General features: G+C 56.5%; 1 protein-coding gene across 4 annotated transcripts in view; it reads left to right on the forward strand.

The window, feature by feature from the left end:
* Positions 1 to 17,124, forward strand: part of DPP9 (dipeptidyl peptidase 9) — a 36,418-nt gene that overhangs the window by 396 nt on the left and 18,898 nt on the right. For all 4 annotated transcript variants that reach the window (XR_013995081.1, XR_013995082.1, XM_081076043.1 and 1 more), the window contains exons 2-10: positions 659 to 711; positions 2,943 to 3,033; positions 6,683 to 6,936; positions 11,191 to 11,303; positions 12,769 to 12,942; positions 13,024 to 13,192; positions 13,854 to 13,967; positions 15,722 to 15,850; positions 16,993 to 17,054. Coding sequence is in view for 2 of the 4 variants with exons in the window: in XM_081076043.1 (XP_080932169.1) it covers positions 2,978 to 3,033; positions 6,683 to 6,936; positions 11,191 to 11,303; positions 12,769 to 12,942; positions 13,024 to 13,192; positions 13,854 to 13,967; positions 15,722 to 15,850; positions 16,993 to 17,054 (1,071 nt within the window). In the remaining 2 variants the exon portion in view is untranslated. The remainder of the gene's footprint in view (positions 1 to 658; positions 712 to 2,942; positions 3,034 to 6,682; positions 6,937 to 11,190; positions 11,304 to 12,768; positions 12,943 to 13,023; positions 13,193 to 13,853; positions 13,968 to 15,721; positions 15,851 to 16,992; positions 17,055 to 17,124) is intronic.

A 17,124-nucleotide genomic window follows, 5' to 3' on the forward strand; every position in this document is an offset into this window, starting at 1 on the left:
CCTCGCCTCCACGTCCTGTCGCTGCCCGGGCCCCCGGCTCCGGCCCCTTGTGGGGTGGCCGCCGCCACGCACGCCCTCCTCTCCTTTCAGGCCCCGGACGCCCCCGCGCCTTCCCGCTCCCCACACAAGCACACGCTCCCCGTGTGAAAGCAGAGGCCCATCTCGGACCTGCCTCCTGCCTCTGCGCCGGGGCTCGGTCTCCCCACACCTCCCCGCGGCTCCCCCCTCCCGGGCCTGTCCTGCGCCCACCGGCTTCGCACGCTTGCAGACCGACCTGACACCTCCCCATCCTGGCTGCCGCGGAGCCCTCGGAAGCCGCCCGTTCCCACTGCTCCTGTCGACCCTCCCCGCCCCCACTGTGAGGAAGCCACTTGCCTGAGCGGCAAGGACCGACCTGCTTTCGAGGAGCTGGGACGAAAGCCCAGACTTGCAGTGCGGTCACCAGTCCCTGCGGTCCCTGGCCGAGCCCCGGGGGGGCTGGGCTCCGTGGGAGGGCCTTTCTCCGAGGCGTGGTGCGGGGCCTGCAGGCGGCACCGCGGGGCCGGGAGGCGTGGCGAGACTCAAGCCCAACAACTGCCTCCCCAGTGGAAGGGGAGCAAGTGCTCGGCCTGCCCCTCCATGACCCCCCCCCCATTAATGACACATTTGCTCTGTCAAGGTCCGTGTCCCATGCCTGCAGCTGGAATGGAAACTTGCTGGACCCTGTAGAAGGTCAGTTGTGCGGGGGTGGGGCGGCCGGGAAGGCTGGGTGTGGGCTGGTGAGACTCCTTCGCGGGCTCCAGGACACAGAAGTCAGCAGGAAGCGGTTTTCTGTAACCCTGGGGTCACTGCCCGGTGGGACCGTTGGCCGGAACCCAGGCCAGTGGCTATAGCTGTGTGTGCTCTTGCTGGAGACTTTTCTTTCCGTCTGGCATCCCCCTGCGGCTGCCTTGGTAAGAACCCCCTGAAAGACTGAGGGAGCAAAAGGGGAGGGTGCTGATTCCACGTAGGTGTGGCAGAGCTGTGGCTGCACCCTCCCACACCTCACCCAGTGTCTGGCTTTTGGTCAGCAAATGGTGTGCATTCTGCTCCTGAAACAGAGGTTAGTCCAAGTCTCATCCAGTTCTCCCCTTGGTGTGATGTTAAATACCTTGTTTAGTTGACAACATTAGCTGTCATGTAGTTTCTGCTATGTCAGGTGCTTTACCTGCACCGTCTCATTTCATCTTCACGGTAGCCCTCCTGCAGCCCCATTTTATAGCTGGGGAAGTTGAGGCACAGGGAGGTTAAGTGACTTCCCCAAGGTTACACAGCCCATAGTGGCAGAGTCAGGATCCAAACCCATATCTCTGAACCAGAGCCCACTCTTTTCACCGCTGCACTGAGAGGGAGCCATTGATCCCTTATGGTGACATGTTGCTTCACCTCTTCCCTATGATCTCCATCCTGCTTTCTTAAGCATTTGGGCATCTGCCTGTCATCCTGGGACCTAGCTTGTCGAGAAGGTGGTTGGGTGCTGAGGTGGTTGGGTGCTGATCACACCAGGGGGCCGCTTCACTTTAGATAGCATCAAGTGAGGACGGCGACTTTCCCTCCACCTGAAATGTTTGAGTGCTTCCTATGTACCAGGCGCGGGTCTCGGCTCAAGATACATCAGAAACAGGACAGATACGGGCCTGACCCTGCGGAGCTGGCATCTCAGTCAGGAGTGCTCACTCACCCAGAGCAGGGCTTCTCAGCCTCAGAACTAGTGACATTTGGAACCAGGTCATCCTTTGCAGTGTGTGAGGCCGGGGGCCATCTTGTGCATTGTGGGACTGTGTCTCTGATCAGATTACCTGTAACGTGCCTCCCAGTCGTGACAACCAAAAATGTCCTCTGGGGGGCAGAATCGGCCCTGGTTGAGACCCCTGGGGTCAGGGGATTCCACTGACGCCCCAGGAGGTACTGTGTGCTCTCATCATTTGACCTCCCGAGGTCCTGGGATACTGTATACATTGAAATACGTGAACTGAGTAGGGAGAGGGAGAGGAAGTGACTCACAGACGCTGGGGATCATTCTGGTTTATAAAACCCCACCTGACCATTGGGGATTTATCCTGGTGCAGTGTGAGCCTAAGAATCTAACTCAATTTTCCCCCCAAATAATGAATGTAGAGTTTCTCCTACTCAGCGCTGCTGATACTGGGGTCAGATCGGTCTGTGTGTGGGAGACTGTCCTGGGCTATGTGAGGTGCTTGGCAGCATTCCTGACCTTCACCAACCCCCATCGGTGGTGACAACCACAAATAATCTGCAGACATCGCCAAGGGTCCTCTGGGGGGCAGCATCACCCCCCGTGAGAACCACTCTCCTAGAGTGAGTGCTGTGCAGAAAGACCAGGTGTTGTGATGGGGGTGACACGGTAGCAACTTTGGTTCAGGGGCCAGGAAAGACCTCCGGGGAGGTGACACTGGAACCCGAAGGCTCGAGGGAGCAGGTCAGACGAAAAGCAGGGCGAGGGTGTCCTAGGCAAAGGGGAGGCCAAGTGCAAAGGCCCTGAGGTGGGAATGAGTGGTGTGTTTAGGGGAGAGTAAGGCCAGTGTGCTGGAGGTCATGGTCAAGGGCGGGGAGCAGGTGAGGTCTCGAGGGCCACCAGGGAGCAGCCACAGTGGAGAATTTGGGTTTATTTCGTTTCTGGCACGTGTCCGTGGATGGCATCCTCAGGGTCATTTGATACTCGCATCTTCTCCGGGACTTCACCTTGGGAGAACCCCTCGGCAAAGAGATGCTGGGAGTTGGCAAATGCCACACAACCTCTCAGGTTTCAGGGCAGGGCCCAAATCGTCTGCCTGGTCAGAATGCCCTTGGCTTTGGGTATTCCCCGGAGGCATGGAGGGCTGCCTGGGGAAGAAGGGGGGGGAGAGCGTGCACCCCTGGGCTGCCTGCTGGGAGTTACAACCCTGTGGTCTCTCCCCTCCCAGGTGCCCCCACCCTCCTGAGGTCAGCTGAGTAGTTAATGCGGACGGTTAAGAAGCTACGTCTGGACAACGCGAACACAGGAAGTTGGAGGAGGTAAGGGGCCCAGTTGTGGGAGCCCTGATTTCTGGGGGCATTGCAGTCATTGGTCTGGGAAGATGCCTTTGCCCCGCCCCCCCTTACATTTCTGCATTTCCCCAAGTTGCAGTTTTGGTTCTTTTGCGTGAAGTAGCAGCGTGAGCTAGTGCAGGGCTTCTCAGCCCTGGCACTGCTGGCATCGGGGCCAGGTCACTCCGTGGAGTGTTGAGCAGTGTCCCTGGCCCCCACCCATTGCCCAGTGTCCCCTGGGGACAGATCAGCCCCAATAGAGAACCACTAGCTGGTGGTTTGAACATGGGTTTTGAGCCCAACAGACTTGGGCTCCCCCTGCTCCCTTCGTCGTCATGACTTTGGTTGGGCCATTTGACTTCTCTGAGCCCACTTGCCAGTCTCCCAAATGGAGCTGCCCCCAGAACGCACCGGCCAAGGTTACAGTGAGGAGTAAAGGTAATTACACAGGTGCAGGCGTTTGGTAAATTCCACGTCTGGGGCCTGGCACGAGACGAAGAGACCACAGGAATTCCCTGACCGAGTTGACCTATGTCAGTATCCGTTTTCTAACTCTCAGGCTCATTTGCTTTTATCGAGCGCAAGCGATTGGCGAGGCAGGAAGGGAACTGAAGGTGGTTCTGGAAGGTAGGCATGATGTTAAGCATGGTGATTCCTTCCCCAGAGGCAGGCTCTGAAAACAGGCAGTCCCCATGGCTGATGGGTGAATGCGGCAGGGGGTCAGTTAGTGATAGGGACCCGCATCTCCCTTCTCACGTGCCTCCCTTCTCACAGGTAGGCACAGGCCGGGCTCCACGCTGACTGTGTGGCTGGTTGTAAAACCTGGAGGCCCCGGCTGTGCCGGGAGCAGCACAGGAACAGGCAGAGGGTGGCCTGTTGTTTCCTGGAAACCCTCAGCTGTCAGCACACAGCGAGTGTCCTGAGGGCCACGCCCTCTGGAGCCTAGATCCCTTCCCCTTTGCCTGGCATCTGCCTAGCGCCCACCTTCCTTGACTTGTCACTGGGGTCGGCCTGAGCTCTCCCAGCCCTGCAGCCAGTGCTGAGACTCCACAGTTCCTTTCTGCCTTGCTCCTGTTTCCCTCATCACAGGCTCTGCGTGGGTCTCTGGCAGATGCCCCAGCAGGCAGTTGCCCCAGAGATCAGAGAACTGCCATCGGGCCGTGGCAATGACTGAAGCGGGAGGTCCCTTATAGTCTGCAGGTGGCACCACGGGCTGTGAGGCACCCTATCAGTTGGCAGAAGGAAGTGTAGGTGGGCCTGGCCTAAGTGGCTTGCAATCCAGTTTCATTTCCCAGCTCTGTAAACTCTTGACTGGAGGAGCCCAGCGCAGGCTGGCACTGGAAGGGAAAGGGCGGCACAGACTTGCTTCGTCAGGGCCCCATTTCGTCCACCTGTTCCTCTTCCCCCAGCCTCGCCCTGCAGCTGGGGCTTTGCCTCTGGGGAGGACAGAGGCGAGCGAGGGCCAGGCGGTAGCACTAAGCCTTTGCCTGGGAGTTCAGGCTGCCCGGCCGCATCTAGAAGATTCCTAGAAGTTTTTCGTGATGTTTCATTTCGTATCTCATCTCCTGGATTGCGTGGTTGCTCCTTGGGCTCTCTGCAGTGATTGGAGGCAAGATCATTTTGACCACTCTTTGCTGTGGAAATAAGCCACGTGATTTTGTGAGTGCTTCAGCCAGGCTCTTAGCTTCTGGGGTCCCCTTTGGGGGCCGTGGAGGTCACAATCTGTTTTACTGCGTGAGCGAGGCTCGAATTGCAATGGCAGGAGTTTGGGAGGGTTAGGCAGTGAGAGGAGTTCCCCTGGCTTGCTGTCCTGGGCTTGCTGGCAGCTCTCGGGGCCATGTGGGTTCTGGAGCGCCGTGGCGGCCCCGCCCCAGCGTCCGCCTGACACCCCTCAGTGAATCTCCCGCCCTCTCTGGGTTTTGTTTATTTGACCCGAGGGCCCTGGAGGTTCTGTTGGCCTGTGGTCTGTGTCTTCAAAGCCACTGTAGGAGGAGCTCAACTGACTGCTCCTTCTGCCAGGACGCGGGACACATCAGCGCGCTGTACCCCGCAAGCTCTGACCAAGTCATGTAGCACTGATCAAGGGGGGCCATTTCTCCTCCCGTCTGTTCCTGAATTTAGTTAGAAAAGGAACTCGGAAAATCAGCCTGCAATGGATGCTCAGAAGCCATAGTACCCTTCTCGGGTCTCTTTGGGGCCCGCCTCCTGAAGCAGGCAGAGGTCCTTTGTCTTCCAGTGACCACTCTGTGCGGTCTCCTGCTAGCAGGGAACAGCCTTCCAGGAATCAGAGGGCGCCTGAGTGAAAGGGGGCACAGCTCTGTCTGTCACCTCTCTAAAGCCCGTGACCTGTGCTGTCCCAGCCGCAGGGGTAGCAATAGCTTCAAGTCCCACTTCCGACAAGGGAACGTGGACTTCCGCTCACAAAGCTGCTAATCCCGGAGCACCCAGTGCTGGCGCCCAGCAAGGCCCTCGGCCGTTTGGTGCCCCAGAGGAAACCAGGGCCAGCCTGCTTCCTTTGGCTGGCCTCATGGGACGACCCTGGCTCTTCCACAACCAGGCCCCACGGCTGTGTTTAGATTTCCCTAAAACAAATATTTGCCTGGCCAGTCCAGTGTGGTCAAGAAGTGTGCTTAGCAGAGAGGGTTGGGGGAGGGCCGCAGCTGCTCCTGGAGTGGGAGGAGAGTGGCACGGCCTCTGAGGGGAGGTGTGCCCATCATCCTCTCACCTGAAGTTCGCACGTCCCCAGCGAATATCTGCCTGCTTCTCTGAGTGCCACCAATGAGGCACAAGGGTTTCTCCTGCTGGACAGCAAGCTGACAGCACTGTGACGAGGTTTGGCGATTAATTCTCTGTGCTCAGGTGTCTGTGCATGGGCGAGTGTGTCCCTCATAGCCCTCTGTGGAATGCCCACTGTGCCAAGGGCCGTGTCGGGTTCTGTGGACATAGCTATGAACAGCACAGACATGGAGACAGACGATTGACAGCCGTTGTGACTGCTGCTCTGAGGGCTGGACAACCAGATGACATGTGAAAGATTGCTGGAGAGACCAGCTTCCTTATGCATAGTCGTAGAAGGTGTCTGAGGAGCTGACAGATGTTTCAGCTGAGATCAGATTAGAAGTTCGTTGAGTAAAGAGAGGGAAAAGGTGTTCCAGACAGAAGGGCCAGCATGAGCAAAGGGCCTGGAGTGGGAAGGAATTCGGCCTGTTTGAGGAGCCGGGAGAAGGCCAGTTCGCCTGGGCCCTAGTGATGACGGGATGAGGTTCAAGAGTCTGGTAGAGGTCAGAGGAAAGAGCGTTGAAGGCCAAGGTGAGGACTGTTTTTTACACTAGGTTGCTGTGGACAACCAAGGAAGGGTTCTAAGTGATGGGATCAGATTTGCACTGGGTGTGCAGAGTTGAGCTGTAGAAGGTTACAGTCATTCAGTCGAGAGGTGACAGTGGCTTAGATCTTAGCATTCATGGTGTTGGAGAGAAATGGAACAATTTGAGAAATATTCGGGGGGGACAGGGAAAGCTGCACGGTGTGGCGCTTGGCTGGGGGAATTGGGGTGTCTGCTGAGAAGGCAGCTTATATATGGAACTCAGGGACCACTCCCTTTCTCATTGTCTTCCTGCCTGTCCCTTCTTCCTCATAGCTTCTCGCTGAATTCCGAGGGGGCGGAGAGGATGGCCACTGGGGCTGCGGCATCCGACCGGGGCGACGCAGTGGAGATGGAGGAGCCGGCATCCCGCTTCCAGGTGCAGAAGCACTCGTGGGAAGGGCTCCGGAACATTATCCACGGCAGCCGCAAGAACTCGGGCCTGATCGTCAGCAAGGCCCCTCATGACTTCCAGTTCGTGCAGAAGACAGACGAGTCAAGCCCCCACTCCCACCGCCTCTACTACCTGGGTGAGCCCTCTCGGCGCCCTCAGGCAGTGCTTCGGGGACAGCTCTTGCTGAGTCCTCTAGTTTCCAGAGGTCCTCCTAGGTAGAAGGTCCAAACAGATGATCCTGGCCCTGAGAAAACTGCCACCCACGGTGACGTGTTTACAATGAAGGTCTGGCCCAAGGGTCCTCCAAGTAGGTCAGCTGTGCGTGTGAGGGGAGAAAGATGGCTGTCCCACGCTCTCTGTGTTGCACAGTTCCGTGGTTCGGGCCTGGTACGTGGGCCAGAGCCATTAAGATTGTTTCCAGTACCAGTCAGCGGGGCCCCCTCCTGAGTCACTTCCCAGCTCCTGCACTGGGCTGGGCTGGGCTTACACAGTGGGAGTCACACGTAACTACAGTAGGGGTGGCTGTGGAGGGATGTGTTACGAAGGCTCCTGAGGTTCATGGAAAGCTGCCATATGCCCTGTGGGGTAACGACCGAAGGTGGCCTGCCGCAGTTTTACTGTCCCTGCCCTAGATACCTGGATAAGCATGTTAATTGCTAATTACTTCCTCCTCTGAGTGTTGCCTCCCGAATAGCACTTTCTACACATCTGCAGTTGTTCACGCATTTGTGTTCCCTTCTGGGCCATGTGAGAGCCTTCAGGGCATGGAGCAGGCCTCCGGCACCTGCGGCCTCCTGGTAGGTGGGCACTCAGGATCTGCTGAGCGAATGAATGTTGCCCTACTTTGCCTAAAGGTCCCACAGGGCAGATAGGAACAGTTCCCAGCGGGTTTGGAAGCAGCGTGCCACATGATTATTGACCCAGGGCCGGTTTTGAACCTCAGCACTCTCCTGGTGGGGTCAGTCTCTGTATCCTCAGCCCCTGGGACAATGCCTGCTCCGAGGCAGGCCCTCGGTCAATGTTGGAGGGAACGATGGAATGAACGAATGAAGGTCATCTGCCCGATGCTGACCCCCGGCTAGGACCGTGACCGAGCTGGATACCAGACGGCTCTCCCCTTTCCCCAGTCAGTGCAGCCCCTCCTCATAGAGACCCACGTGGAAACCAGATGATGGTTTGGCAAGCACAGGGTTAGAAAAATGAAGGGTCTAGAATGGGGGTCATCAAGTGATGGCTGGCTGCTTTTGGAAATCTAGTTTTCCTGGTGCCCAGCATGCCCGTGCGTTTACATTCCGTCTGTGGCTGCTTTCCAGCAGAGGTCATGTGGCCCTTGAAGCTGAAAATATTTACTATCTGGCCCTTTACGGGAAACAGTTTGCCAGCTCTGGCCTAGGAGAGATTGGGGCTGGATGTGCTTCGCATTTCGTTTAGACAAGAGGGAGCCTGGCTGTTAGGACTGAAAGTGGCCAAGACTCATGGACTCGGCTGGGCTGTTGCCTCTTTGTTCATGCAGTACCGTGGCCCCCTGGCCCTTTTCTCTCACTTTCGTTAGCCACTCACTCACTCAAGTTCAGGTTTCTGTCCTGCTCAGGGTACTTGTATGAGTTTCCTGGGGCCGCTACTGTACTAAACCACTACCGACTGGATGGCTTAAAACAACCAAAATGTATTCCCGCACAGTTCTGGAGACCAGGATTCTGAATTCAGTTTCTCTGGGCTGAAATCAGTGTTGGCAGGGTCGCGTTGCGCTCCCTCGGAGGCTCTAAGGGAGAATCCGTTTCTGGCCTCATCCAGCTTGTGGTGGCCGCTGCCACTCCGCGGCTTGTAGCTACACCACTGCAATCTTTGCCTCTGTGGTCACATCGTCACAGCTCTGCCTCCTCTTCTGTGTCTGAACTCTCTCTCTGCCTCCTCCTTTATTGTTATTATTGTTACTATTGGGGAATATTGGCAAACAATGTGTTTTTCCAGGATGTCAAGTCGTTGATTTCAATCTAATTGTGGAGGGCACAGCTCACTGGCCCATGTGGGACTCGAACTGGTAACCTTGGTGTTATGAGCACCACGCTCTCACCACAGAGCAAACTGGCCGCCCCCTCTGCCTCCTTCTTATAAGGCATATGATTACATGTAGGGCCCAGCTAGATAATCCAGGCTAATGTCCCCAGATCAAGATCTATAACTTAATCCCATCTGCAAAGTCCCTTTCTCTACCGAAGGTAACATAGTCACAGGTTCTGGGATTAGGACGTGGACATTTTTGGGAGCCATTGTTCAGCCGGCCACAGAGCTGCTTTAAGGGATAGAAATCCTCCGAGCTCCTTTGAGCCATTAAGTGTGCCTTGTAGTAAGAGTGCAGGGGCATCTCAGGGAACCCCCACTCCCCACGCCAGGACTCATGCTGTGGCACCCCAAGCTGCCTGGAGCCCAGGCATCTGCCCTGCGTGTATTCTTCTCCACGGATCCACCTTCAATACCCACCTGCCCTCCGCTCCCAGGTTTACACCTCTAGGGTTCCTGCCACCAGCAGAAATGGCGAGCTTTCTCCACTTGACTTTGGGAAAGACTCAGGTTGGCTCGGCATGGGTCAGGCGCCTACATGTCCAGTTGGCAGCGGCCCGTGTGCACGTCTGTGGCTGGGGTGGGTGTGTGCCCGAGGTCCACAGGGGGCTCTGAGTGCCCACCCCAGTGTGTCGGGGCAGCTCCAGGCAAGGGCTGTGGGTATAGCAAAGACCCCAAAGCGTGCCCGGAACAGTACAGAGCTATGCTGCCTTTTTAGGTGACATTGCTCACCCTTGAGCTGATTTCAGTCTGTATCACTAACACCCTTGGGTGTTGGGTTGATCTCACTTCATGTCCAAGTTCCTGGGGCAGGCCTTCCGAGAACTCCTAAGTATTTGTGATATGGCTTTGCCCCAGCCTACCACCCGGGAGAATGCTGGCAGCCAGCAGACTTTGTGGGTAGAGCAAAAAGGGCCTCCAAGGGCAATGTGCAGCCGGCCGCTCTAAGCGCCACCTGCCCCCTCCGATCCACCGGGACCCCTGCCTCCTTGGTGGGCATGATGTTTTGCTACGTGGGGCATGTGGAACCAGTCACCAGGTCCTCAGGGCAGGCTCTTTCCAACATACCTAATGAAGTCCGATGCGCTTGAGATGGAGCAGAGAAGGGACTTTGCCGTTTGCTGCCAGGAGGATGGGATTTGGGCGGCTCAGGTTCCAGGGCTCAAACTGCAATGACAGGAAACCCTCCCTTCTGGCTCTCCTGCTCCACGTGGCTCGGCTCCTCCCTACTGCACACAGGCAGCTCATGTCAGACAGGGAGGGCACAGGGCCCCGGACAGCTCTGGGAGCCCTTAGAGGGGCCATGCAAGACCACTGTGTCCTCGTGCCCTGTGTCAGGCCCAGTGCCACATGTGTCCCCCCCGCCCAGGCTGATCGCCTAGACCACAGGGCACGGGGTTGGAGGTGGTACTTGCACAGGCCTGGGCCACCTGCCACACCGGTGAGGGTTGGAGGTGGGGGCAGTGCGCTGGTCCTAAAGATGGGGCAGAGCTGGTAAGAGAAGGCAGAAGAGGGGCAGAGATGGCAGAAATCAGCGGCTGTCATCGGTCGTGTCAGAATCCCACCTAGTGCACGGGTCGGCACCGTCCCAGGTGCCGAGGACAGTCATCCAGGGAATGTGCTGGCTTAGGCCATTTGGTGTCATCGCTTACTCATCAGCTGGGGAGGGAGGCAGCCCTGATGTCCTTGGCAAGGCCGCGCCGTTGACTTCCTGTTTGGAAAGCTCCGGCTCTCCCAGAGAGGCCTGCAGACAGGCTGTGCGGAGCACGTGCCATGGGCAGCCCAGCCCAGCAGCGTCGAGTCTGCCTAGCTGGGAACGAGGCAGGTCGAAGCAGCTGAAAGCGCCCTCAAAGATCTAAATGTGACTGTTTCCCAGCCACACATCTAAGTTAACTTTCCATTTCCCTTCAATCCGCTTTAAAAGGAACCCTTATGAACCTAATAATTTTCTCTAAATATGTTCTTTTACTAACTATACTTCACGAGCAAACTTTATCATTAGTGCAAAACCCACGTCACTTGCCACATCGAGAAGCTACTTGACCACCCGTTTCTTGTTCTCTCATGTTGCTTCTTCAGTCATTAGGCCAAGACACTTAGCTCAAACATCTCAGTGATGGAAGACCGCGTCACTACTGCTGATGTACTTCAACCTGTGGTTGTAGCTTGTCTGGGTGGGTGTGCAGCCAGGATGTGCTGGCAGGGTGCCGCAGAAGCAAAAGGAACAAGCTGGGCCCAGCCGTGCGGAGACTGAGGCCAGCCCCCACTTGAGACCCCCTCCTATCCGGGGCCAGGTCACCCATTCTGGTTGTTTTCCTCTTCCCCAAAGGGATGCCTTACGGCAGCCGAGAGAACTCCCTCCTCTACTCCGAGATCCCCAGGAAGGTCCGGAAAGAGGCTCTGCTGCTCCTGTCCTGGAAGCAAATGCTGGACCATTTCCAGGTGAGCTCTACCCGTCGGGCGCTGCCCATGGGTGCGGGAAACAGGCACCGGCCTCATCATTAGGCTGCACACCATTCCCTTCAACCCCTGAGGGGCCCAGCCCGCCGCACAATTCGCGCAGACCCTGCAGAGAAGAGCGTCCAGCTCAGGCACCTGCGTGCCACCGCCCTCCCCCTCCCCCAGGCTGTGCTCCAGCCACAGAGTCTAGGCTTCGGATAAGAACGCTTATCCAGTCGTCTCTTCCTTTTAAATGCCTCACCAAAGACTTGAGCTAACTTGGGCCAGGCACCTTGTATGGAGACTTGGCTAATAATTAATGTCATCTAGCATTGGCTCGATTCCAGGGAGAAGATGGTGGATGAGGGACTAGAGTGCCTTTTTCGTTGGTTTATGTTTGCTTAGTTTTTTCGATTATAGAATAATGACAATACCAAGGTAGGTGTGTGTGTGTGTGTGTGTGTGTGTGTGTGTGTGTGTGTGTGTGATGAGTGACACACTCTGAATTTCTCCATGCCAACACAACAGCTCTTCTTTTTGTCTGTCCCTTTAAGTCCCCAAGCCCACGAACTTGTATTCAGGTAGCTATTGTCACAGGGTGGGGAGAGTCTTGCTCGGGGTTCTGCTTTTTTATTTTTTATTTACTTATGTTTTGCTTTTGAAGACCTTTTTTTAAATATAAATTTTATTGGGGAACAGTATGTTTCTCCAGGGCCCATCAGCTCCACGTCATTGTCCTTCAGTCTAGTTGTGGAGGGCACAGCTCACTGGCCCATGTGGGAATCGAACCAACAAACCTATTATTCAGAGCTCGCACTCAACCACCTGAGCCGTCCTGCCGCCCCAGGGTCTGCTTTTAAAAATGTGTTTTTTGTCATTCTTGCTCATCTCCACATCATCTTCCGAATTCTCAGGACAGCTGCGTAGTGTCCACAATAGTTTCCCTGCCCGGACGCCTCCAGCGTTAGTCGTTTGGGTAGTCTCCCAAATTTGCCCTGCCCCCACCTGTGCAAAAAGTACGAATGTTTGGTGTTGAGTGGGTTCAGATTGATGCTCTTAACAGGAAGGGGTGGTGAAGAGGGTGGGAGGGTGTCTATAGGATTGGAATTGGGGATCAGGGAAGAGCATTCCAGCAGGGTCCTTCCCTGCTGTGGCACAGAGGACAGCCCATCTGCTTTGGAGAGATTCTGTGGGGAAAAGGGCACAGGGAAGCCCAGAGATGGGCCGAGAGGGAAGTTGCTCCATGTGAGCCCCAGAAACCTTTCAGCTAGCCCCCATTGTCCCAGGGCTGCTGGGCACCCTCAGGCCTCCAGACTGGCCACCTGGTCAAGGGCTGCACTCCCATTCTGCTCAGCAGAACTTTCTCTGTGGTGCGGACCCAAGTAAGGTAGTCAGGGCCCTCCTGGGAGTGCCCAGGGTGCCGGACCTGGCACCTGTCTGACACCAGCATCTCTACCGTGTGTCCCAGGCCACGCCCCACCATGGGGTCTACTCTCGGGAGGAGGAGCTCCTGCGGGAGCGGAAGCGCCTAGGCGTGTTCGGCATCACCTCCTACGACTTCCACAGCGAGAGCGGCCTCTTCCTCTTCCAGGCCAGCAACAGCCTCTTCCACTGTCGGGACGGGGGCAAGAACGGTTTCATGGTGAGACCTGATCCCCGGCTGGGAGTGGGTGGCCGGGTGGCCGGGGTCCTGCCTCCCTAAGCCCGGCCTCTCTGTCCCCAGGTGTCCCCCATGAAGCCACTCGAAATTAAGACCCAATGTTCCGGGCCCCGGATGGACCCTAAAATCTGCCCTGCCGACCCCGCCTTCTTCTCCTTCATCAACAACAGTGACCTGTGGGTGGCCAACATCGAGACAGGCGAGGAGCGGCGGCTGACCTTCTGCCACAGGGGTGAGCTGGGCGGAGGGCACCAGGTCCTGGCCGGGGCAAACAGGAACCTGCACGCAGGGGTGTGGCCTGTGGGACCAGGGCTGGGCCAGCACTCCCTGGGGACGGCCATGGTAGCCAGCAGTCCAGCTTCTAAAAAGTACCCTGCGCCCACTCTGCTCACCCGGACCCTGCTGTCACGTGCCACCCTCCCATGTGGCCCTCTGTGGCCTTCCCTGCCAAGCGCTTACTGTGGGCCTCTGCTCGCTCGGCCCCTCCTACTTCCGCTCTCCTGTCCGGCTCCATGGCTCCAGCTGAGGTCTCTCACCTGCTCCCCGAGTTTCCCTCATGCCCCTGCACACCAGAAGTGACCTCCCTCTTCTGTAGATGTCTCCAGGTCGTGGCCGCAGATTGTGGATCCCTGGCTCCCCTGGCTCCCCTGTCCTGCCCCACAGCTCCAGTGTCCCTGCTCTAAAGCTGAGTGGTTCACCCAGGAGCAACTCAGGCACTGGCCATGTCCAGGGACACTTCTGGTTGTCACAGCTGGGTGGGATGCCTCTCCACGGCTCGCAGGGCCCAGGATGGCTCCACGGAGAGACTGGGCCCCAACATCATCAGCACCGAGGGGGAGAAACCTGCACTAAACGAGACTCCTCATGTCTTGCCTGCTTCTCTCCCCGTCCAGGCTTATCCAGTGTCCTCGAGGACCCCAGGTCTGCAGGCGTGGCCACCTTCGTCATCCAGGAAGAATTCGACCGCTTCACCGGTTACTGGTGGTGCCCCACAGCCTCCTGGGAGGGTAGGCCCCGTTCCAGTCTTTAAAATGCCTGTAAACACACTTCTTTTAGTAAGAGAGTCCCAGTCTGTGTGCTTTTCTGCTCTTTGCTCTTTTCACGTAAAAAATCCCTCACAACCTTTCTGTCGACATCAATGCGTCAGTCCATCCGGCTGCTGTAACGGCACCACAGACTGGGGACTTATACCCTGCAGACATTTATTGCTCAGGCTCTGGAGGCTGGAAGTCCAAGGTCAAGTGCCAGCAGATTTGGTACCTGGTGGGAGCCTCTTCCTGGTTCATAGCCCGTGCCTGCTTGCTGTGTCCTCACGTGGCAGAAGGAGCACGGGAGCTGTCTAGGGCCTCTTATAAGATCCCACTCATGAGGGCTCCACCCTCAGAACCTAATCCCCTCCGAAGGCCCCATCATGCAATGCCATTATGTCAGGGTAGTAGCATTTAACATTTGAATTCGGGGACACACACATTCAGCCCTTGCAATCAGCACACAGAGAACGTTTTAATGACTACAGACGACCTGGCGGCATGAATGAGCCATGGTTTATTGAACTAGTTCCACGCTGACAGACACTGGTTGTTTCTGCTCTTGGGTTTTGGTTTTAATTTGGTGTCGTAAACAATGGTCATCTTACACATGTCCTGGTGGGTGAGCTTCTGAGTGTTTGTCAGTGGTTCTCAGCCAGGGCCCTTTCTGCCTCCAGGGAACAGCCCACAATGTCTGGGCACCTCGGGGGTTGTCATAACTGACTTTGAGCTGAAGCACTGCCACTCCCAAACCACGTGGCCTCAGGCCAGCCACTCTTCCTCTTGGGCCTCCGGAGCTCCACCTGTAAAGCACGTGTGGAGGGGCCCCACTGCAGGCATGTTTCTGCAGGCATCTTTGGTTTGTCCACAGTGAGTCATAGGTGAGGGTACAGGAAACAGCAGATGGAGAACCTTCTCAGCAGCTGACGAAGGAAAGGAGGGCTGGTCGAGGAAGAATGGCTGTGGTCTTCGTCCCCATGACATCCACACTGCCAGTCATGTGCTCTTTTCTGAGCTGTCACCACCTGGTGATTCCTTTACTTCTCATTAGCGATCTTTGTTGTAATCCTTCTTACATTAACCTGTGTTAATCAGCTTGGGCTGCTGTACCAAGTCCCACACACGGGTTGGCTTTAACAGTGGACACTTATCTTCTCATAGTGCTGGAGGCTGGAAGTCCAAGGTCAAGGTGTGGGCAGGGCTGGTTTCTCCTGAGGCCTCGCTCCTTGGCGTGTAGATGCCGTCTTCTCCCTGTGTCCTCACTCCCCGTGCTCTTCCCTCTGTGCGTGTCTGTGTCCTCATCTCTTCTTATAAGGACACAGGTCCTATTGGATCAGGGCCCACCCCAATGACCTCATTTGACCTTTATCACCTCTTTAAAGACCCCCATCTCCAAATACAGTCACATTCAGAGGTTCTGGGGGTCAGGACTTCACCATAGGAATTTGGTGGGGACATAACATAATTCAGCTCCTAAAAACCCTACCTCGCCACCTCCCATACCATTTTGTGCTGGGAATAGCTTAGTTCTTGTCCCCATTGCACAGGTAAGGAAACCGAGGCCCCAAGAGGAGACACAACTGGCTGAAGGTCTAGTAAAGGGAAGAGCCAGGGTTCTAGCTGTGAGGCTCCCGCTCTTGTCTGGACCCTGCTGTGACAGAGCAGGGTCCCCCGGGTGTACAGGAGGCATTTGGACTCCCAGCATCCTCAGCGGTATCCCCTGTCCCTTCCAGGTTCAGAAGGCCACAAGACACTGCGAATCCTCTATGAGGAGGTCGATGAGTCCGAGGTGGAGGTCATTCACGTGCCCTCTCCTGCCCTAGAAGAAAGGAAGACAGACTCGTACCGGTACCCCCGGACAGGTGAGTTCCCAGGACAGGTGAGGTGGCTGGTCAGTGGCCTGAGTCCTTAGAGCAAGGTGACACACCAACCAGGGTGCTCCCAGAGGACCCAGAGAAGCAGGCCGAGCTCGGGAACAACAGCAGAGCCAGCACCACGCTCCGTGGTGACCGGCTCCCTGCCTCGGGGCCCAGGAGGCAGTAGGAGCTGGGGGGAGACGGTGAGGGGTGCGGGCCCCATCCTGGGACGTGCCAGCCACTTACCACCTTGTGAGAATACAGACTTGAGTTTGTCCCGTTTCTCAAGAGAAGCTGGAAATCCCAACTCATCTGGGAAATCTCCTAATTCTTAAACGTCACTCAAATTATTTAAAAATACTTAGTGAACCGACAAAACACACATGCAGGCCAGATACAGCCTGCAGTCCCCTTGTTTGCAACCGGCATAGAAACATATAAAAGAGTCATTGTCACCTGCAGTGAGCACCTACTGTGTGCCGTGCTAGACAGAGCCTTCCTACAAGGTATTTCTAGCCCCCCCCCATGCAAATGGGAAAAGTCAGTCTCCCCGCCTCCCCATTTGATACCTGAGAAAACTGAGGCTCAGACGTTCCCTGCCGGGGGTGCTAGAGCCATGATGGCCAGTATTGAAATTCATTGGACTAACTGGAGCCTGAACCAGACCCCACCCCTGGAAGCGTGTCTTGGTTGTCTGTACGCCTCCTAGTCGCTCAGGGCCACGGCTGTGTCACATGGGCTGTGTGCCACCTTTCTTCATAGGTGGCTTTATTACGGTGTGTCCCGTCTTCTCAGCCGGATTTTAAGCTCTGCAAAGGCAGGCAGGTGTCTTCCTCGTGTATGTGTCCCCCCGGCCCCCCCAGCAGCACAGAGTCTGACCTATGTCCTTAAACTGTTAAAGAGGTTGTCACGTCACTGTCTGGAACGATGTCCGGGCCCAGTGTGAGAAAGTTCTGCCTGAGGACTGTGCGAGACCAGAGAGGGTGACGTGCCCACGTGGAGACCTTTGGACACTCTTCCGCCCCCTGCCCCCCGCCACTGCCTGTGTCACCTTTCTGTGGGCGTCACTCTGCACCCTCCACCCCCACACCTGCTCTCAGGCCACGGGAGCAACACCTGCTGCGCTCACCTTGCTTTCATTTCTGCAGGCAGCAAGAATCCCAAGATTGCCTTGAAGCTGGCCGAGTTTCAGACCGACAGTCAGGGCAAGGTAAGAGGGGCCAGTGTACCCCAGAGAAGCTTCCGGATGAGAAGAGTGGCTGGGGTATGTGTTGGAAGCG

The sequence above is a fragment of the Rhinolophus hipposideros genome, assembly GCF_964194185.1.
Source record: "Rhinolophus hipposideros genome assembly, chromosome: 16".
Taxonomy (NCBI): Eukaryota; Metazoa; Chordata; class Mammalia; order Chiroptera; family Rhinolophidae; genus Rhinolophus; species Rhinolophus hipposideros.